The 22,603-nt window shown below is 49.1% G+C and overlaps 1 protein-coding gene across 1 annotated transcript; it reads right to left on the bottom strand.

Moving 5' to 3' along the window:
• Positions 1-823: 823 nt before the first annotated feature.
• On the bottom strand, positions 824-21,733 carry Erbb3 (erb-b2 receptor tyrosine kinase 3). Its single transcript, XM_076920658.1, has 28 exons — positions 21,244-21,733; positions 17,903-18,054; positions 17,134-17,320; positions 16,398-16,523; positions 15,728-15,793; positions 15,462-15,580; positions 15,213-15,354; positions 14,190-14,303; positions 13,964-14,084; positions 11,909-11,982; positions 11,172-11,262; positions 10,586-10,791; positions 10,303-10,435; positions 9,402-9,492; positions 9,059-9,213; positions 8,386-8,439; positions 6,932-7,067; positions 5,998-6,117; positions 5,761-5,859; positions 5,371-5,556; positions 5,046-5,201; positions 4,554-4,629; positions 4,243-4,389; positions 4,016-4,113; positions 3,738-3,926; positions 3,533-3,604; positions 3,032-3,336; positions 824-2,871 (listed from the first exon to the last, which is right to left on the bottom strand). Exons 1-28 carry the CDS (start codon positions 21,323-21,325, stop codon positions 2,349-2,351), a joined length of 4,020 nt encoding a protein of 1,339 aa, XP_076776773.1. The 5' UTR covers positions 21,326-21,733; the 3' UTR covers positions 824-2,348.
• Positions 21,734-22,603: the final 870 nt, after the last annotated feature.

A 22,603-nucleotide genomic window follows, 5' to 3' on the forward strand; every position in this document is an offset into this window, starting at 1 on the left:
CCTGTTGATCTCTGTGGGCGTTGCGCTCACGTGCACATAACATTCCCAAACTCCCACTCACATACACGTAATTAAAAATTTAAAAACACAACAAATAAAGCTTGGTTCCATTACTTCTGACAGAATGTCAGAAACAGAGAAAGCCACCCATTGTTAAGAAGCAAAGAAAAGGGATGGTCTCATGCACTTTTCACTTGACAGGAATCCACAAAAACAAACCACACACACACAAAAAAACTTTGACATTTTTATTTAGACACGTATAAAAACAAAACAAAAAAAAAACTTTAATGATGCAAGAAGACATTTCCCCCCAGTTCTCATCCAGGAAGACTGAGGTCTGAAGATGGATCCTCTTTCTATCCCACCAGAAGTTTCTCATTACTGGTTGAGAACAGCTCCGAAAATGAGTCTTGGAACCTTTGTGAATTGGCTTATAAGGAGTATATATCTGCAACATAAATGGGCTGCAGCTTACATGAAAATGTCTAGTTACTTGTCCTTCTGTGTTGTCTCCACTCTTCCTGAGATGAGAGGCCTGGGCACTGGAAGAAAATGTGGCCGGTGGCATTTGCTTGATTCAGTGCATAAACAAACAGAGTCTGGTAGCTCTCTCTCTCCCTTGTAGCCACAGCCTTGAGAGGTGAGGACGGGATTGTTGTGTGGAGTTCAAGGCCATCCTGGGCTATATAGTTCCAGGCCAGTCAACAGAGGGAGACCCAGTTTTACACACAACACTTTACAGTAAAAGCACAGGCATGGGAATTGGGAGGATTTTGAATCCTGGACCTGTTGCTTTATTTCTTCAAGGCTCAATTCCCTGTTGTTGTTTTTTTTTTTTTTTTTTTTTTTTTTTTTTTTTTTGAGGTTTTTGCTGTCCACAGTTTTAGTAACCTGTGATCAACTGCAATCTGAAAATGCTTGAATGACAAGTTCCTGAAATAAATTATCCCTACAGTTTACATAGTACCCATTCTGAGTAGCATGATGAAATCACAGCCGCCTTTCCCGTTCCACTTGGTAGATGAATCATCTCTCTGTCTAGTCACCCACAAGGAATAACCCATTTGCTCTTCAGTCACTTAATTACCTGCCTGGTTATTAGACCGACTGACAGATATCATACCATAGTGTTCAAAGATTCTCATTTTACCTAAAAATGGGCTCAAAGTGCAAGAGTAGTCATGCTGTCAATTCAGACGTGTCAAAGAGGAGTGGGGTTGTTTGTTTGTTTGAGAAAAGGTCGCCGGGCTTAATCCCAGCACTTGGGAGGCAGAGGCAGGAAGATTTCTGAGTTCGAGGCTAGCCTGGTCTACAGAGTGAGTTCCAGGACAGCCAGAACTACAGAGAAACCCTGTCTCAAAAAAACCAAAAAAAAAAAAAAAAAAAAAAAAAAAGAGAGAGAGAGAGAGAGAGAGAAAAGGTAGAAGTTCTTGACTTCACATGGGGGGTAGAAGGTCATATTATATGGTAATGTTTATAATAACAAATCCATTGAATTAGAAAAATAGAGAAATCAGTACAACTTCTGCTGTGGCACCTCAAACTAAAAAGAACTTTAAGTTCTTAGTTAAGATGGAAAAGTCACTGAACACAGAATTCGGTTTTGTACAACTAAAATATTTTTTAAAATAAACAAAACAAAACTACTGGATTCAGTACTAGTCACAGATTCCGGACCTGTTGGCTATCTTGGAACACTCAGAAAGACTCTGTATTGGTGGAACGGAGTCAGCTCTACTTCACAAAACTGGAAAGATTATAATTGAGACAATATAGGCAGAGTTCAGCATGAAGATGCCTGGCTCACAGTACATGTTCAGTTCATAGTTACTGGTATCTACTCCTAACTTTACTCCTCAGAGCTTTAAGCTTCCCAATCTTCCCCTGGGATTAAAAGTCTCATAAACAAAAGTTTTACTTTCCTCTTCTATTTCATCTCCCCTTCTTTGGAGTCTGACAGGGAAGAAAGGCAAAGTTTAAGAGTCTAATCCCAATGATCCTGAGCGAAAGGGTCTAGAGAGTAATCCTTCATATCTCCAGGGAGTCTCCCTGAGGAAGCTGAGGAACCAGGATTGGGAAAGGAGATACAACAGGGAACCTTCTCTTTCCTAGGGTTGGGAAGAGAAGAGAGCACTCAGCTGGCTACGTACCACAAAAAAAAAAAAAAAAAAAAAAAAAAAAAAAAAATTTGTGAGGATAAGTTGACAAGTCTCCAAGAACTGGATGGCATTGTACAGGACTGGAGAAATGGAGGTGGGACCTCAGAGCCAGGGGTAAGGAAGGGGTACCCTCAAAGAGGCACTAGCTGCCGTCAAATGCTTTGCAAGAGTCTGAAAGAGCAGAGGTTAAGTTCTCTGGGCATTAGCCTTCGGGAAAAGTCTGCTATGCCAGTAATCAGGGTTGTCAAAGGCAGAGTCAGTGGCTTCTAAACTACGCAGAGTTTTGAGGCGGGCATAACGTACATGTGGGGTTTGATGTCCAGGTCCCTGGAAAGCTCGCATCTCCTCATACCCTTGTTCAGCTGCAGGGCAGGCCCCCATAGCGGCATAATCCCCTCCGGCACCACCCGCACCGCGCTTTCGGTTCATGTATTCATAGTCCTCATCTGGAGTTGTGCCAGCAGAGGGCACGATGGCCATGGGATGGAGTGGGCAACTCTGTGTACTGCCCAGAGAAGCGCTGAGGTCTGAACCCACATCCATGTACTCATAACCCAGCTCTTCAAGGGAACCAGGCCTGGGGCGCCGAGCAGGACTACCCCTTCTCTTCCGGTTCATGTATTCATACTCGTCATCCTCATCTTCCTCTTCAGTACCCAGCACAGAACTAAGACCTACTGACGAAAGGGTGCCTTCCCGGGAAGAGGATGTACCTATGGAGGAAAAAAACTCTTAAGTACAGATAGAACTAACTTCATGGAAATAACCAGAAGGAATGGGAGTGAGCGAGTTATTAGAGAAGATAAAAGAACTAAGGGGAGCTTGGAGAAAAAAATGATGAGATTTGAGGGAAATGCTGGAAGAGCCAGGTACCTCTGAGGTGCGTATCTGGCATGACGTAACCGTTGCCATCCTCTTCCTCTAACCCTGTCGGGGAGAGCGGGGTGACGGGAGTAAGCAGGCTGTGTCGCTGCGAATGGTAGGCACTGTCCCCACGAGGCCGTGGGCTCCGACTCCGGCTTCGGCTCCTACACACTGACATTCTCTCTTGGAGTTCAGCCTCAGAGCCCGTCACATGGCCCTCTGATGACTCTGATGCTAGCCGTCCCCGTGGAATCGGGTGCAGAGAGATCGGGCGGGAGAACTGTTCACGGCCTCCCAAAACCGCAGAATCCTACAGAGAAAAAGTCACAGGAAGCAATTCAAGGGTCATACAGAGTATATAAATATACAGACTCAGAGGGAGGTACAGTTGTTCAGGGAGGGCTTTCTCCATTTCAGGACGCCGATTAAACCTTCAAGATCTGAAACAGCTCCCTGTTTCTATAAACCCTCCCAAGTCCATAAGACCCTTTGCCACCACATCTTACCAGACAAGCCTCCCCGAGATTGCTCTGGTTCATGGGCATGTATCCAGATGAGGGACTTAAAAGACTCTGGCTCTGGGATGAGAGAGGAAAGGGTTAAAATGAAGAAAGAAATCTACTCTCAGTGTGGAAGCTGATGAGTGGTGATCCTGAGCAGCGTCATGGGGGTGCACGCAGCAGAATCCTGTGCAGTTAGAAGATATCTTACCCCACGTGGACGGGTAAGCGTTCCCGTAGGCAGGCTGAGGGCAGAACCCAGTGTGGTCGTCAGGCCGTCCTCCTCCGCCTCCAAGTCTAGGTCTAGGTCCAGTTCTGGCTCGAGCTCTGCTTCCTGTAACTCTTTGGTGCTCAGAGCAGAGGGCTCTGCCGCGGGAGGTATTCCAGGCCCACTCGCTCGCTACAGGAATAGAGATCCATTAAGGTGGATTCCAGTTCTCCCTCAGTCTTTCTCCTAAAAGACTTAGACATTCTATAGCCCCGACTCACCTTGATGACCAGATACCTTGGTGGGTCACGGGCCATCCTGGTAAACTCATTGGCTAGTTCTTTAAAGGTTGGGCGAATATTCTCATCAATCATCCAACCTGGGGAGAGATGGAGGAGGTTGAGCCAGAAGAGCAAACAGAGCCATGGAAGAGGAGAGAACAGAGCCATGGCAAACAAAGGAGGGAAATCAGTTAGAAAAGGTGAGTGAGGGTCAGCAGACAACTCACACTTGACCATGACCATGTAGACATCAATGGTGCAGATCTGGGGCTGTGCTAACCGTTCTCCCTTCTCTAGCAGGTCTGGTATTTCAGCCAGTCGAAGTCCTGCATAGGGCTCTGCCCCAAAGGTCATCAGCTCCCAAACTGTTACACCTGATACAAGAAGAAACTGAGTAGTAATTACGAAAGATAGATATAGGTATGAAGGGAAGGGGGGGGGCTGGCCTTGCTTTAATACAAGAATTGCAAGGACATATAGTTCCTGAGAGGAGACACAAGAGGGGGACTTGAGCTGGTGATGACATAGGGGTGCTTACCGTAACTCCAGACATCACTCTGGTGAGTGTATTTCCCAAAGTGGATACTCTCAAGGGCCATCCACTTAATTGGAGTCTGAAGATTAAAGATAAAGGTGCTACCAGTTATTTTTCACAAATTTTCTTATTTTAAAACTCTAAGCCGGGCGGTGGTGGCGCACACCTTTAATCCCAGCACTTGGGAGGCAGAGGCAGGCGGATTTCTGAGTTCGAGGTCAGCCTGGTCTACAGAGTTCCAGGACAGCCAGAGCTATATAGAGAAACCCTGTCTCAACAAAAAACCAACCAACCAACCAACCAACCAAAAAAAAAAAAACCCACCCTCCAAATTCTCAGTCGCTCTTTTTTCCTCCTGAACTTGTATTTTCTGTCATTCTCAGCTCCCTCCCCTTGAATCTGCCACGACTCATTTACCTATCTCAGAAAGAGCCCCTTGACTACTCTGTATTCCAAGCTCACACCACCCGACCACTCCCACCCTTGTCATCTCACCTTGGCCTCACTGTGGAGTAACTGCTTGTCATCTGGTGGCAGCAGGTCAGCCACACCAAAGTCTGCCACTTGGACCTGACTCGGTGATTTGAGCATCACATTCCGGAGAGCGAGGTCCCTGTGCACCATGCTATGCTCCTCGAGGTAATACATACCCTAGAGGAGGAGGTGGTCTCAGGGTTGGGGAAGTCAGCCACTGAGCAACAGCAGATGCCCACATCGTGAGGACAGCTCTCAGAACCTCAAACCTTTGATCTTCTTCCCTCGACCCTGACCCTCCCCAGCCAAGCTGTCGCCATCATAGACCTCCCCTGATGCCCCTCACCTTGGCGATTTGTACGCCCCAGTTGAGTAGCAGCTGTGGTCCCAATGTCTCACGATGCTGTTTCACATGATCAAGGAGGGAGCCCAGAGGCAAGTACTGAGTGACAAGCTGCAGAGATGACCCTGGGCACAGTCCCAGCAGCCGTACGATGTGAGCATGGTCCAGGCTGCCAATGGCCAGCATGTGCTGCAAAATATAAGAGGTGTTAGCCAGGAAGTAACAGGTTCGCATACACTCCGAAAAAAACCCAATCCAGAGGTCCCCTAACATATCAGCTTGCCTACGACGGAGCTAACACACTATTTGCCAACACAAGATCATATGCCTACTTGTCCAGAACCAACGCTGCCTCTCTTCTAGCAACATAAAGAATTCTCTTCTTTAACTTACATCAGTCACAGCCTGAAAACTTTGCCGTCCACTCTTGTCCTCGATGACTTTAATGCAGACTGGAATCTTGATGGATTCGCCCTCAGGAATCCAAATCCCCTGGAAAGTTCGGAGTGGAAAGAGGTTTTTTTTGTTTTTTAAAAAATCACTCTTTTCCGACAGTCTTTTGAGACAATCTTTCTCCCATTTTCCCTCCATCTTGTCCCCAATTCTCCAGACTTCCCCAGAGTCACTCACCTTGTGTACAGTTCCAAAGACACCAGATCCAAGCACTTTGAGTTTCCTCAGCTCTGTCTCTTTGAAGATTCTAGCCAAAACTTTGTTTGCCTTCTCGCTTGGGTCCAGAGGCTCGATGCTCTGAGGAGTGGACGGGGAGGAGGTGTTCAGAAAAGCCCACGCCCACAAGCCACGTCCCGCCTGCCTGCCTACTGCCTCTGGGTGGATGCCAAGGACAGCGGAGCCCAGGGCCCAGGGTAAGAGAGAAGTCCTGAGTCTTGGAAAGCTTCATAGTTCTACTGAGCAACAACAGGACCTCCAGTAACAGTGGGACTGAAAAACCTGTGCCGATGAGAAGGATCAAGAAGGTCGGTTTCCCTTTGAGTAGGAGGAGGGAGCAGAGGAGAAATGGTGGTACTCCACCTCGAACGAAGACCTTTCACACACCATTGGTTCTTGTTTTCTATCACTCTCTCCTCTAAGGTGAGGGTTTGCTGTGTAGATCAGACTTGTCTTGAACTCAGGGCAATCTTTCCTGCCTTGGCTGAGTGTGGGAATTACTGCCATGGACCAAAACGCCCGAGCTTTCAAAGCACTTGCACATACCATATCCATCACCTTGGAAGGATGAATGCTATTCTGTATCTAAGATACATAAACTGAGCCACAGAGAAGGAAAGCAGTTTCTTTTCTTCAGCGTTGTGGCAAACGGCAAGAGCAAGATGAGAACATCTTCCTGCTTCTTGGACTGGTGTGTACATGTATGTGCATGTGTACATGTGCGTTTCTAGAACTGAGCCTGGATCCTTATACAGGTTAGGTAAGCATTCTGAGCTGTATCCTTAGCTCTACACCATCCTCTCAAAGAGAGGGACCATATTTCCAGAGAAACTGCTTTTCCCTGAGAGCAGACTGTAAAAGACGCCTCCCAAAGTTGAGCTAAATAAATACTCACCTCACCCCGCTCCAAGTAGCGTCTCATGGCCCTTTTATTCTGAATCCTGCGTCCACGCCAATAGAGAAAAGAGCCTCCCAGAATCAGGAAGATCACGGTCAGTCCCACCGTCACCGCTATTACCAGATGGGGTTTGCTGTGGGATACACAAAAGGCCAGCATCCTGAGTTTACAGTAGCTTCGCAAATGTCACTTATATGGTTTAATCTGAGTCAGTACTCATCCCTACCAATGTCCACGAGCACTGAGGGAGTCAACCTAGATATGGGGCTTCCCCTTTTAGGCAGTGTAAGTTAATTTAGGACGAGAACTCGAGAAGCCAGGACTTGAGTCCTGTGCTGGTGGACTGTATATATAAAAGGGAAGAATGACCCTAGTGGACAGTCCCATACCCAAGTGCATACCAGTGGCACTAAATGGACCCAGGGTGTTATTAATAACAATGAAAAGGAGGACGGGAAATCAGGATGAGGCAGGGTGAGGGCACAAGGGTAAGCTGGAAGGAGATAATGGTGGATTGCTCTATGATCAGAAGACATCACATAACTGTATTACATTTCCAAAGAATAAATAACAAATATAATTTAAGGAGGGGGAGGTTTTAGAGATATCGCTCAGCAGTTTGGAGTTCCTAAAGAGGACAGGTTTGGTTCCCTGAACCCACATGGTGGCTCAGAACCATCCTAACTCCAGATCCAAGGGAATACAGTGCCCTCTGCTGGTCCCCCTGAGCACCAGGCATACACAGTGCACATACAAACATCCATCCAGGCATTATTCATACATACAAAGTAAAATAAATAACTTTTTAAATGTAAGTATACTGCTACAAGCCTTTAATCCCAGTATTTGGGAGACAAAGGCAGAAATGATGTCTGTGAGTTATCAGACACTCTGGTGTACATGGCAAGTTTCATACCAGGCAGGGCTATATAGTGACACCCTGTTACAAAAACAAAATAAACAAAAATATAAAAAATAGTTTTTGTGGGTTTTGTTGTTGTTGTTGTTGTTGTTGGTTTTTTTTTTTTTTTTTTTTTTTTTTTTTTTGAGACGGGTTTCTCTGTGTAGCCCTGGCTGTTCCTCGAACTCAATGATCTTCCTGCCTCTGCCTCCCGAGTGTGCACCACCACCACCAGGCTAAAAAAATAAAATACGTAAAAGGGCAGAGCTAGCCACTGGAGAGAGGCTCAGTTTTTAAGAGCACTGGCTGTTCTTGTGGAGGACTTGTGTTCAATTCCCAACACCTCCATGAAGGCTCATCGATTTGTAACTCCAGTTCCAAGATATCTCACGCCCTCTTCTGGCCTCCAGAGGGACCAGGCAAGCAAGTGGTGCAGAGACATAAATGCATATACATACAAAAATTTAAGAGGCAGAATGAACAGTGTTGCTCTTCCCCTGACCTTTCTCCCAAATATTCCTGAATTCCACAATCTCCAAGCCAATCTTACCTCATTAATACCTCTGTTTGGCCTAAACAGTCTTGTAGTTCTGGTCCCTTACACCTAGAAAAGAAAATCACCTTCTTAGACAGTAAGTAGACAACAGAGAATGGGGCCAGCAAGATGGCTCAGCAGGTGAATACACTTGCTGCCAAGCCTGAGGGCTCGAGTTTGATCCCTGAGAACCATGTAAGGTAAGGAGAGAATGAACTTCCTCAAGTTGGCATTTGATCTCCACACACATACCGTAGCACACACGAACGCACAGTTCCCTCATTCACAATAAAGAAATGTAATTAGAAGAAAAAAGTTGTAAAGACAGTAGAGACTCAAGTCTAAGAGCCTCCATATATAAAAGCTTGTTCTAGAACAAATCTACTGTGGCATCTCATCCTGAAGCCCCAAACCTAGCCCCAAAACAGGGAGGACCCCACCCCTATCCTTCCTGTCTCATCCTCCATGTCTGGCTCACTAGTGAGCCTGTCCTGAACAAAACTCCTGAGCTAATGCTATTCCATCTTCCCCTAAGTATGGCGTACTCTCTGCTGAGTTTCCCTTCCTCCTGTCCTTTATAGCTGGAAGTGAGTCTTAAGTAGTCAACCTGTCTTCTTGCTGCTCTACACCCTAATTCTGGGTTCCTACCCTCTCCTTAGCCCCTCCTCTTTTTCATCCCATCACTGACCCCTGGGTGCAGTTCTCGTGGCAGGGCCGGCACTCATTCTGAGCGTCTGGATATTTGTAAATTGGACCTTTGGCACCTAGGATTCCATGGGGGCAGCTGTTCACACAGTGGGGCCCATCACGAAAATGGGCACATTGAGCACAATCGTCGGAGCCCTGAGTAGAAGAAGGAGGATCTTTAAGAATGAGATGTCAGGGTTAATTCCAGTCTTCCCAGTAAGGGTCAGCCCATCCCCTTAGCATTCTCCATATACAAACTCCAGGGCTATCTGAGTTCTCTGGGCTGACCTGGATATCTGGTCATTTTCCCACCTCCCTTACAGATCCCAGGGCTGCTACTATACCGAGCCATTGCACGTGCTGGTACCCTCCATGGGTAGGCATTCTGGATGGCAGGAGAAGCATTGAGCCTCATGAACAAACTCACGGGGTTCCCTGTAGTGGGGGACACAGGGAGGGATCACTTCTGCCCTTCATCCCCTTAACCTGTAATAAAGATCTTCTACTTCATGCCCACCAAGACTCGATCAGAAAGCTGTCTACAAAGCCAGGTGCAGCGCCTTACAGCTGTAATCCCAGCACTTTAGAGGCTAAGGAAAAAAGATTTCCTTGAATTCAAGACCTGCCTGGGTTACAGAGTGAGGTGCTGTCTAAAAACAAAAGCCAGCAGACAAGAAAGCAAGAGAGGGCCAGGTGTGCTTGGCACACACCTTTAATTTTAGCACTCAGGAGGCAGAAGCAGGAAGAGCTCTTTGAGCCCTGTCTCGTATACATAGCAAGTTCTAGGTCAGGACCATGAGATACTGTCTGTCTGTCTGTCTGTCTGTCTGTCTGTCTTTCTCTCAAATGCACATGCACACACAAAACACAAAAGTAAGCCAGACATGGTGGCTCATAGCTGTAATCCCATCATTTAAAAGGTTAAGGATTACAGAGTGAATAGGGTGGAGGGAGGGGTAGGAGGGAGATGAAGAGGGGGAGGAAAAGGGAGAAAGAAACTCAGCCTATAGGGCTAGAGAGATGGCTCAGTGGTTAAGAGCACTGACTGCTCTTCCAAAGGTGGTGAGTTCAATTCCCAGCAACCACATGGTGGCTCAAAACCATCTGTAATAGGATCTGACGCTCTCCTCTGGTGTGTCTGAAGACAGCTACAAGTGTACTCATGTGCTTTAAATAAACAACCTGAACTACTCCATCCATCCCTGGGCCTTAATTCCCACCCTCTTGGTCTTCTCCCCACTGTACCCTTGCAGAAAGTTGCAGTGAGTCACACAAACACCTTCCCGGCTGTAGTTTCGACAAGACAAGCACTGACCAGGGCCTGGGCCCCAGCATCCCCCAGAGGAGCACAGTGGATCACACACTTTACCCTCCGCCACTGGAAAAGAACAGACACATTAGGAAGACTCTGAGGACACCCAGGAAGCCTTCTGAATGTTTTCTCCTTATTGCCTCCATCCTCACACCCCCTTCTCATTGGTTCCATTCCTCAAACATATTCTCACTCCCAGGAAGCCCTTCCTCTCACCGCATTCTCTCAGGGGCCGGTTGTACTTGATATCAAGTCTCTCTTCCGAAGGCCCCCGGAGCAGTCTGGTCCAGTTTAGAGTGTGGTGGTAGCAAAGTTGCTGATTGGCACTTATGTAGACACGCCCAGCACTAATTTCCTTCAGGGACCGGAAGCCCAGAGATGTGACGTTTAAGTTCTTCATGATCAACAAGGAGAAGCCCCGGCTGGAATAAGGAGTCAGAATTAGAAGACAAACCACAAAGGGAAAATTAAACATACAGGGGAGTTACTTTCACTCAACAAATTTGCTCCAGGTTAAGTTAGACCCGTGGAGAGGGAATAGCTCTTCTGGCAGGTTTGTTTTTTGAAACAGGTGTCCGGGTATTGCTGAGGCAGGTCTGGAACTCACTATCTGGCCCAAACTGGCCTCTGAACTAGCTGTGATCCTCCTGTTAGAATTAACCAGATCTGGGATTACCCTGACTTTTTGCCTCCCCCCCCCCCCCGCCCCCATGTTAGCAGACTGTTAGGGCCTGTTGGTTGAGAAATACCCTGTATATCATAACTGTCTAGGGATGCTACCACCTCCACGCCGGTTACTCACTTGTAGAGGCTTCTGCCCCCGATGGTCGTCAGATTGGAAAAAACACTGAAGTTGTGCATGTGAGGGGGCCAAGACTGGATGTTTAGGTAGCCTGAGGGTCGGAGAGAGGCGTATAAGCAGAGAGTCTGTAGTCTGTCCCCGTCCGTGTCCCTCCCTCAACCCCACCCCCACCCCCCCAGCCTCTGCACATCAGGTTCTCAGTAACCTGCTTCACTGGGCTCTAGAATAAGATTTTTCTTTATTCTTTCCTTTTAAAAAAAAATTTTTTTTTTTTTAATGATTTTATTTATTTTGGGCTCAGCAATTAAGAGCACTGACTGCTCTTCCAGAGGTCCTGAGTTCAATTCCCAGCAACCACATGGTGGCTCACAACCATCTGTAATGGGATCCGATGCCCTCTTCTGGTGTGTCTGAAGACAGTGACAGTGTACTCATATACATAAAATAAATAAATAAGTCTTTTTTAAATTATTATTAAAGATTTTATTGTATACATATGAGTGCTCTACTTGCACATATGCCTGCAGGCCAGAAGAGGACATCAGATCCCATTATACATGGTTGTGACCCACCATGTGGTTGCTGGGAATTGATCTCTGGAAGAGCAGACAGTGCTCTTAACCGCTGACCTATCTTTCAAGCCCCAAGTGCGACTTTCCTTAAGTCACTTAACTGTAAAGTGTGCCTGTGTATGTCACCTGCTCCTTCCAGCAGGGGAAGCCTGCCATCTTCCTTACCTGTGATCTCCCGGACTGTCCTGAAAACATTGAGCTTCTCTGGATCCAGTGCAGGGATCTTGTGCCAGGGGTCACTAAAGGAGCAGTAAAACTTATCAACAAAGGAGAGATACGACTCAGTGGTAATAACACACTGAACCTCAAAGCACAGTTCCTAGATGTCAATGTTTTCCCCAGTGCTAGGGCTCAAACCCAGGGCCTTTTGAACGTTAAGCCAGCTGCTTCACTATCTAACATAGCCTCCTGGTTCCTAAGTCAGTCTTCATCTAAAGGAAACTGAACTCCTTGGAGAGATGCTGATGGCAGGGGAAACATAAATATATAGAAGCCTGGATGATCTTATGCCAAGAAGAAAAGGAATACTCAAGGGCTGACACAGCCAGTAAGGTTACTTACCATGCAAGCCTGACACCCTCCCCCACCACCCATGGTGGCTCACAACTGTCTGCAACTCCAACTTCAAAGACTCGGACGCCCTTTTCTGGTCTCAGGCACATGGCACACAGACATAGACACAGGCAAACCATCCATGCACATAAAACAAACTAGGGTATTGGCGATAACACACGACTATAATCCCAACACTAATATTTGAGAGGCCAAACAAGGGTGGCATGATCAAGACCAGCCTGGGCTACAGGTATAGACATTTAATTGAAAAAAACAAAAACTGAGATAAGGGGTGTATGTATAAAAAGAAAAAGAGAGAAATGATGAAAACAAATAAACAAACATGTATCTGGGCATAGTGGCACTTGGCTGTAATGCCAGCACTTGGAAGGCAGAGGCAGGTGGATCTCTGAGTTTGAGGCTGGTCTACAGAGCAAGCTTCAAGACAGCCAGGGTTACAGAGAAACCCTGTTATGAAAAATAAAATAAAATAAAACATGTATATTATGCTAATATTAGGGGAATCTGGGTAAAGTATGTGTGGAAATATGTCATTTTTATAATTTAAGTGCTACTCCAAAGTTATATCTACATAAAAAAATTTAAAAGAGGTGGCCAGCAGACAGAATTGATCCAGCAGAACCAGATCTGGGTTAATCCCAGGTTCCACAGGGTAGAAGAAGAAAACAGATTTCCAAAAACTGACTTCTGAGTCCCATACTCGCTGTGGTACATGCATATCTATACATGTATGCATGCACACGCGCACACACACACACACAGAGGTCTGTATACATATGTACATACATACATACACATGTCTATACACACAAACAAAACTAGCAAAAATTAAAAGAGGGTCTGGAAAGATGTCTCATCAGCTAAGAACACTGCCTGCTCTTGCAGAAGGCTAGGGTTTGACTCAGCTATTTGTAACTTTAGTTCCAGGGGATTCAACAGCCTCTTCAGATTTCTGTGGGTACCAGGTAAACGTGTGGTGCAGAGACACGTGCATGTAGGCAAAATACTCAGGTACATAAAATAAAAACCGTAAAAAAAAAATCTGAAAAATAGACAATGGTTTTTATTATTTTCAGTTGGGGGTATGTGCAAGTGCCCACTGAGGCTGGAGACATCAGATCCCCCTGGGCTGGAGTTCCAGATAGCTGTGAGCTTGTGGAAGAGCCGTACATGGTCTTAACCACTGACCTGTCTCTCCAGCCTCCTTTTATTTAAATTTAAGGGAAAACTTAAAAAAAAAAAAACAAAAAACAAAAAACTTTAGGTAACAAACACTGTCCCTGAACCTTGTCACTTCTTGAGGTAAGACTGAGCTGCTTAGGGGTATCCTTGGGGGATGCAAGCTCCAGGTGGAGTTAAGCATTCTCTCAGGCCCTTTATAGCTCCTAAGACTTCCTGACTTACATTTCTATATTGGTTTATTTTCTGTGTAGCCTTGGCCATCCTGGAACTCCCACTGTAGATCAGCCTGGCTTCAAGCTCACAGAGATCCCCCTGCCTCTGCCTCCTGAGTACTGGGACTAAAGGCACGCACCTGGCTGTGATTTACATTTCTAGTCAGCTGCATGTAGAGACTTAAGCCATTGAAATGAACCGTGTGGCAGATAGGGCTAAGGATCTAGGGTGGAAAGCAGAAGTTCTAACCCATTGAGGCCGGTGATGAGAAAGTCCAGGTTGCCTAGGATCTTGGTACAGTTCACGAACCCATCGATGTTGCTGGAGTCCACAGTCTGGTAGCGGCTTCCAGAGCCCGTCCCCTCACAGGCTGCAAACACAGAACAGTCTCAGTGCTGGGTTCTGAGTCACCTCATAGAAGAAGCTGGGTGTACGATCTCCCCTCTTCCTGCCTCTTCACCTCCCACTTCCTCACCTTTTGGGCACAGCCCTCTGCAAGGTTCACACATCTTGAGTCCATTCTTATCGACTTCCATCTTGTCAGGAGGACAAGCCCTGACACAAAATGTCTGATCCACCACAAAGTTATCTAGGAAAGAGGAGAATGCAGTTAGAAATGAGTAATAGCCAATCACTGAGACCCCTCCTCTGCACCCCTGACCCCTCCTCTGGCCCCTGCCTCTTCCACTCTGCCCTGGGATTTGCTCGACCTATAACCTAGGGTTCCTCAGGTCTGCCCTATAGATTAGACAGTCTCTTTGTTCTTAAGATGGCCTCAAGCCCCCTTTAAAAAAAAAAAAAAGAAGAAGAAGAAGAAGATTTAAGGGGCTGGAGAGATGGCTCAGCAGTTAAGAGCACTGACTGCTCTTCCAGAGGACCCAGGTTCAAATCCCAGCACCCAAATGGCAACTCACACCTATCACAAGATCTAACAATCTCACAAAGATATATATCACATTTGCACCTGATAGTCCAAGAGTCCAGAATAGGTGTAAGATCCCCTAGAACTAGCATTATAGCCTATTATAGGCTGTCTGATATGGATGCTAAGAACTGAGTCCTTTGGAAGGGCAGCAATTGCTCTCAACTGCTGAGCCATGTTTCTAGCCCTGGTATCAAACTCTTCATGTAGCTGAGGATGACCTTGGGTGTCTGATCCTCCTGTCTCTACCTCAGAATGCTGGGATTCCAGCATGCTATTTCACCCAGTGTATGTGGTATTGGATTTATCAAGCCCAGGGCTTCATGTACACTACTAGGCAAGCACTATCAGTCAAGGTGCAGCCCCGGGCCTCTTAGCTCTTTGTTGTCCCAAGTGGCCCCTGCCAGAAGTGGGGGAGGGGGGGAGGGAGGGGGGAGACTGACAGAGATGTCACTCGTTAGGTGAGGTCACATGATCACATCTAGGTTCCCCCAACTAACACCTAACTTCATCCCTTTAGCATCCCAAACTTTTCGTGTTGAATCCATGGTTGTCCTTTCCCCCTCAGACACTTACGGGGACAACTGGCAACACAGACTCCTCCATACTGATACTTGGTATGGGGGTTGGGCTCAAGCTGGAAGGTTAGCTTGTTGTACACAAGAGGCTCCGGACACCGGGGCACACAAGCCCCACTGTCATTGAAGCGTCGGCAGGCCTGGGAATGTAAAAGACTCCTAGAATTTATATTTTCTATAGACCCCTTCTCCTCCCCAAAGCCCGTAACCCCACGTCAGAGCACAGGCTGATGGTACCATTACATACAAAGCAATCTGTGTCCTGCGGTCCAGAGCAGCCCCCTGCACATTCATCGTGACAGCACTGGTTAGGATTGGGCCCAAAGCAGCGACCATTACACTGAGGGGCACAGATGGTCTTGGTCACTATGGAAAGAGAGAACACATGACATTCAGGGATAAATTCAGAGGCTGTCGCTCATTCTGAGTGTTCTGGCTGACACAGGCAGAATTGCATAGGTAATGGGTATGAGGGTGTGAGCTTTAACTTTTTAGAAGAAAATTCAAACCCACATATTTGGCAGTCTTCTGGTCCAGGCCCCCAACATCTCCCCTTGCAGACCTCATGACAGGGTGGACCTGGTTGGGAAGCGAGAGGACACACAGAACCATCAGGGTTGAGAAAGGCTTGCTTGAATCAACAGGGGATGATGTCAGCACACAGGAACCTCAATCCCAGGAAGTGAGAGCCCTGGGCTGTGTCCCTCCCTGCCCTTGGAGAGCAGGGCTGGGCTCAAGTGAACCTGTCAACAAGGGGTGGGGCTACTCCTCCACACTACCCACTGGGCAGCTGAAGGGGAGGGACTGGGGCAGATGCCAATCTCAGCCCAGTGCCATCCCCAGGAACTTGGTTCCTTCCAGACAAGCAGATTCTGTGCCTGAGTGGACAGAGGCAGTAGACTAGCTCAGGGCAGCTGAGAGATGTTACATTGGCAAGAGCATCAGGAAGCTACTCCAAAGATCTGGGTTCCCTGCTTAGCACCCAAGACAACTTTTGCCTCTTTTCCTGATACACTGGTTTGGAGGCTAACCCAGTCCCTCCTGGCAGGCAGGCTCTTGGGTCAACGGTCTGAGGTGACTGTTTGGGGAAGGTGGGTCCAGATGAGAGAATGCAGTAGGCATGGGAAAGAAGTCGCTCCGGTTAGCCGGGGCAAAGTGAGCTGCCTTGATCATATCCACTTACAATTCCCCCCGTTGTTCTTCACCACTATCTCAGCGCCTCGAACCCTCACGATGTCCCTCCAGTCAATTGTATCCACGTGGCAAAGTTTGTCATTCTTCTCAATGTAAACGCCCCCTGACAGAATCTCTGTGGTGGGAAGAGAAGCGACAGGCTGAAGACACCACAGTGCGACTCCCCTTCCACGCCTCTTTACCAATCCAAGAAAACACTCAAGCCACAGATGGTCCAATCAGATTCAAGCTTCAAGAAAAGCTGGCCCTCAAAGAGGAGGAGTCAAGCCAAAGAAACTCCCGCCTCTTCAGACACCTGTGTAGATCCGGTTTTGCCAGTGGGGGAGGGGCAGGACGTCCTGATTCAATCTCCTGGGCCTACCTGAGTGTTTTCTAAGCCACTGGGACAGGGAGAGCAGAGATCGCCCAGGGGTAAAATGTGTTTTACCCCTACATTCTCCTAGTTGGGGGAAAGGTAAGATTCCAGGGAAGGAGGGTTATCAATAGATCTAATTCCCAGTCCAACCCCCGCCGTCACATAAGGTCCCTCCTTCCTGGAGCAGGTGCCCCCAGCTGCCTCCCGGAGCCCTCTACTGCGTAGTAAAGAGCAGTGGACTTTTAGACCACCAAGGTAGTGGGCATCCAGGAAGATGAACTGAAGTGAGCAGTCCTGGGTCATCACCAAGGAGGTTCCTGTTGGCAGGAAGGCTCGGGGGCAAGACCAGAAGGGATTATCAGAAACTAACCAGTAAGCTGAGTGAACCGAAGCTGGCGCAGAGCATGGCTGGAGTTGGTGTTGTAGTTCAACATGACAAAGATGGCAAACTTCCCATCGTAGACCTGGGTTCCCCGGACCACTCGGAGGTTGGGCAAGGGCAGTACAGAGAATTCATTCATGGCCACGAGAACATAGCCTGTCACTTCTCGGATCCACTGTGGATAGAGCAACATTGAAAAGAGCAACATTTTCGTTTTTTGAGACCGGGTTTCTCGATGTTTGTAAACCAGGCTAGCCACAGACTCACAGAGATCTGCCTTCCTTACCTCTCCAGGTGACTCTGGGTCCTCAGCTTACTGATTGACAGAACACCATCTGCCCTGTTCCTTTCTGGTGTCCAGCTTTTACATACCCCTGGTTATAGGACCAGGATACCCCACCCCATGACTCCCACCACCCCTACAGTTGCTGTCTCCCTAGGTTTGAGCCTTAAGAACTACTAAGTCAGGCTAGAGAGTTGGCTCAGCAGTTAAGAGCACTGACTGCTCTTCCAGAGGTCCTGAGTTCAATTCCCAGCAACCACATGGTGGCTTACAACCATCTATAATGGGATCTGATGCCCTCTTCTGGTGTGTCTGAAGAAAGCAATAGTGTACTCATATGTATAAAATAAATACATAAATCTTAAAAAAAAAAACAAAAAAAAAAAAAAACCCTAAGCCTTAGGAATGCCAACTGCAGCAAAAGATGGTCCTCAAAAAGGGAAAGCCTAGGAGGGACTGAGTGGGGATACTCACTTGCAGGAAGGAAAGGTCAGCATTGTGTCCTGTGAGCACAATCTCCAGGTTTCCCATGACTACCTCACATTTCTCATACAGTTTGTACAGAGTCTGGTACTGATTGTCGGCATCGCCTGTCACGCTCAGCCCATTCAGAGTCCCGGGACACACTGTAAAAGTGGAGGTGAGACAGATGGGTAAACTACATGTCCCCTCTGTGAGAGCCTCACGGTTGCCCTGTTCCAGTTACTCTGCCCACAAGGCCTCCATGGGCCTCATTGCTTCTCACAATGTGGAAAGGTGAAATGTGTACTTTTCCTCACCAGAGTTCCCTCAGTGCCTCCTTTGGGCACTAATTTGGGCAGTGAGGGGTTAATACAGAAGGAAGACATGATGGACTTTTCCTCTCTCTGGAAAGGACACTTTAGGCAGGGGGCATTTACCCTCTCCTCCTCAACTAAGGCACTTACTTCTCTGCCCCCATCCTGCCTCTCTCTAGGCCCTGAAATAAACATCTCTTTGGGGCTAGCACACAGCCCCTATTGTGTCTACAGAGGGTGGGATGGGGGCAGAGGGTGGGGGCAGTGCCTGGGGCCACAGTTCAGCCCACAATGAAGCAATTCTATCCAGGAGGAGGGGGCTGCCCCACCCTGCCTCAGACACCCCATCCTTAGCAGCACCCCCCTCTTACCCTGGAGCTTTGGGCTCAGAAAAGTGACCTCACTGGAGGCAGAAACCCTGGTAGTGGTGTGTGTGTGTGTGGGGGGGGGGGTCAATGGGCGCTTTGTCTTTAAAGCTGGACGATAAGGAGCTGGCGGCGGCCTCCCCCTTCCTAAACTCTGGTTTCCCTTCTCACTCCCTTCTCCTAAGCCAACATACTCCAGCTCCCCCCACCCACCCCCCACCCCTGAAGTGCTTTGCACCAAACAGAGAAGATTGGAGAGAAACAGAACAGAACCTCCACTCCCAAGCCTTCTTCCCAATTTCATTGTCAGAAGGATTCTTTAAAGAGACTGCTAACAGGACAGTGTTCCCCAGTAGGCACTCCAGGGGAGAGCCCAGAAGAGAGGCCAGAACCTTTCAGTTCCTGGGCTTTCACTTTCCTCCCTGGAGCTCTAAGTATCTTTCCTCTGGCGAAGTAAGAGCACATGGGGAGGGTGGGGGTAAGGGGTACAACACCAACCACCTGTTCTAACCGCCCTTCCCTGAGGCGGGGCAGGAGGCAACAGAGGGAGAGAGAGTCAGAGGCCCCAGCTTCTCCTGTTAGACACACGTCTGGTCTGACTCCTTCTTCTATATCCTTTCCCCTACCCTCTCTCCATGATGGAAGGAGTGGGCCAGTTCCAGCAAGGAGGCATAAACAAGCTAGAAGCTCCCAGAGGAACCTGGGGGCTCCAGGGTCCTTGGGCTGGAATAAAAGACCGGGAAGGTTAGTCATTTCTGGAATAGCCCCACCCTGGTCCCCTTCCTGGCAGGACACCCCTCTTTCAAGTTAAGGTGCCAACCCTTCTCCGATAGAGGAGGAGCTAGGATATCTATCTGCATAGGGAAGTGACGTGTACCTGTGTGTGTGTGTACTGTCACACAGGTACGTCTGGCACACAAACATGTACGCAGTTACCCTGGTGCAGAAATATATATTGTTTGCTCCTGGGGCCCCGGATTGGGAAGTATTACAAGTAGCCAGTCCATCCCACCTGCCCACAATGCCTTGCACACCTTGTGTCTTGTGCTTTGCAAGGCCCTACAGGTCTCACTTACCTGCCACCCTGAGGGTAAAGTCCATATTTCACAAACAGGGGCAAAGGGCCTGGGCAGGACGGGAGTATAAACAACTACCCAGGAGGAACCAGGCAACTTGGGGAGCACAGCAAGGAAACATTGAGAGCTGCCAGGTGGGGGTGGGGTGGGCCATGCTCACAGAGGAGCAGAGGCTCAAAGTCAGAGCCTTTCTCTGTGGAGAGCATTGACTGCTTAGACCAAGAACCTCCAGCCCTTCAGAAGCCTCCCCTCTATAGCCGAAGCCACACACACAAGGGGACAAAGGGGCTATACAAGGCTTGAGACAGGGCCGGATGCCCAGAGGCTCAGGATGGAGATAAAGGGTAGAGAACCAAGCATGCCTGCTCCCTGCCTCTTGAGGAGGGTGATGGGAATCCCGGATTCTTGGGTTCCTGGTTGGTGGGGGCACAGTCAGATGGGACAGTGATCCAGTCACTCCCCTGACCCCTCCCACTCCAGTCTCCAGACCACCCCCTCCACCAGCTGGGAGTGTTCACATCTCAAGATCCCAGGGGCTAAATTTAGGCCCAGCAACTGTGGGGGAAGCACAGGTGGTTTCCCCCACTCCCACTATGGGGAAGGGGCACTGACTGTGCCAACCCCCAAGCTGAGATCTGGGGGTCGGGTGGGGGGGCAAGATCAACAGGACTCTAATTATACCAACTCTAGGGCTCTTTCAGGTGTCCATAGTCCTAGAGACACCCGTAGCAATGGGCTCAGATGGCACTGAATGGGGGAAGGGCAGAAGTTGGGTCTAGGAGCCAGTTCACAGAATAGAAATGTTCAGAAGGTGGGAGAGGTGACCTCAGATTGGAGAGAGAAAGAGGTCTGATTGTCTTTTCCCCCACAACTCCAGTTTAGGGTATATACCCTGGAAATAGTATAGTATGTAATAGATGCCCAAAGAATTAATTGAGTTGACCTGGGTCTTGATAAAGAGAAGTTGGTTAAGTTGGGGACCGGCTTATCTTATGAGAAAGCAGGCAGCTAGCCTCTGTGAGACCTCTCACTGATGTCACCTGGACTTGGCCCTCAGGTTAATCTCAGCCTTCTCAGGACAGCCCCACTCACGGAAGAGGAGGTGCCATTCTTGTTTTTCCAACATTAGAAAACAACAACTTCCAACCCTTGCATTACCCCGCCCTGTCGGCAAAACAACGAAACTTGGGGGGGGGGGGGGAGTGTTGAAACCTGGGTTGGGGTGGGGGGACCAGGGAACCTGAAAGCAAACTGAGACCCTTCAAGCCGAGGCTTTTTACGTTTACAGAAGGGTCCCTGCCTGCCCTCCTCTCAAGGCTCTCAAGTGTGAACTACTGTTCGGCACCAACTAGATCAGAATAAAACCAATTAGAGGGTCACCGATGCCCTGGGAAGAAGGGGAGGCATCCAGGAATGCAGTCCCCGCCCAGCCCACTCCAAGAACCGAGCCACACGGTCCCCTCTTTGGTGGTCCGAGCAGACCGGGTGTCGCATCCCCCAGTTCAAAGCGTCAGAACCCACACTCCTCGCCCAGTGTTAGCGAGCGCTCAGGTTTGCGCCCCCAGCTTCCAGTCTGCTGGGGCTCCCGCGCGGCTTACCTGCCTGAGAGTTGCCTATCTCGGAACCCCGGGCCAGGCTGAGAAGGAAGCCCAGCACCTGCAGAGTCCCAATCGCCCTCATGATTCCAGCGGAGGGTGAAGGGAGCCCAGCCGAGTCTGGCCCGGGGGGGCTCCAAGATTAGGAGGACATCGAAGCGACAGCCACCTGAACAGACAGCGAATAGGTGGCCGAGGCGGCAGCGGAGGTTGCAAAGTGCAACCGGAGCCGTAGTCGGAGTCCCGAGCGGGACGACAGGGGAGGGTGTCTGTCTGGGAGGGAAGGAGGGAGGGAGTGAAGGGGGAAGGGGGTGAGTCACGGCCGCGCCCCCTCCCGTGAGAGGAGGCTGGAGTCCTAATGGTTGTAGCCCGGGACACCCGCCCAAGCGTGCTCCGCCAGCCCGCAGCTTGGACAGGAGGGTAAAGGAGGAGTCTCACTCCAGCAATTTCCCCCGGAGATGGTTAAGAGCAGATCAAGATTCCGAAAGTCCCCAGGCCGGGGAAAGGTAGTGAATGCGAGTAGGGAGAGCGCTGCGAAGCCCAGCCCCCAGAAAGCTGGCCTCGCCCATTTAACCAAATCACTCAACTCCCCTAGCCGGTTGGATCACTTGTGGGATTTTTTTTTTTTCCTTTCGCAGTGTGAGTATTTCTATTTTTTCGAGTGGGAGGTTGTTTTTTAGCCTAGTGTTCTTGCCACCTCAGTTTCCCTGGGACGCAAAGCCAAGTAACTCATGTACCCGGCTCGGGAACCCGAGCCCCGGAGGCCGCGTGAAATCGCACTGTCTCCGGCCGCTTCCTCCTGCAGACCCGGCGCCGGCTCGGCCTCTCGGGGGGATTTGCCTGGGGGGCGGGGGCGGTTTCCAGCCTGGGAACAGACCCCGGAGTCCGCCTTCCCACTTCTGCCCCGGGGAGGGGCTCCCGCACCTGTCGCCGTCCCCTCTGCTGCCCCCCACGGCCGCCCGAGAGAACAGCTGTCTCCGAGGGACCGACCGCGCCGTCCGGACGGCCGCGGTTCCCGCCTCTCCTCTGCGGACCCAAAAGGGCACAGCAACGCTCACACGGGGAGTCGACAGAGAAGAGGGGCGCGGGGAAGTCACCGCACATGACCTCCGGGACCCTGGGTTGCCACGTTCCGGACAGGTCCGACGGGCGCCCCCTGGTGCCCAACTCCTTGCATTTCGCACCCCTTACATTGGCATTCCAAGATTTTACTCTGAGAATTTATGGTCCCCTCCCCCTCGGCGAAGGCTATCGGCTACAACCCTTTCTTTTCTTTTGCTTATTTTTTGGTCTCATACAGCTCGTATAGCTCAGGCTGGCTTCGAGTATATTATGTGGCAGAGACTGGTGTTGAACTCAGAAT

This window comes from Arvicanthis niloticus, chromosome 22, assembly GCF_011762505.2.
Source record: "Arvicanthis niloticus isolate mArvNil1 chromosome 22, mArvNil1.pat.X, whole genome shotgun sequence".
In the NCBI taxonomy this organism is placed as follows: Eukaryota; Metazoa; Chordata; class Mammalia; order Rodentia; family Muridae; genus Arvicanthis; species Arvicanthis niloticus.

Coding starts and splice junctions, on each gene's coding strand:
- Erbb3 (XM_076920658.1), bottom strand. CDS start 21,325: ATGAGGGCGATTGGGACTCTGCAGGTGCTGGGCTTCCTTCTCAGCCTG. Junction 15,355..15,461: donor CGCAGGACACAGATTGCTTT/GTATGTAATGGT, acceptor TTACATTCCCAG/GCCTGCCGACGCTTCAATGA. Junction 9,493..10,302: donor CACTGCAACTTTCTGCAAGG/GTACAGTGGGGA, acceptor CCCCCACTACAG/GGAACCCCGTGAGTTTGTTC.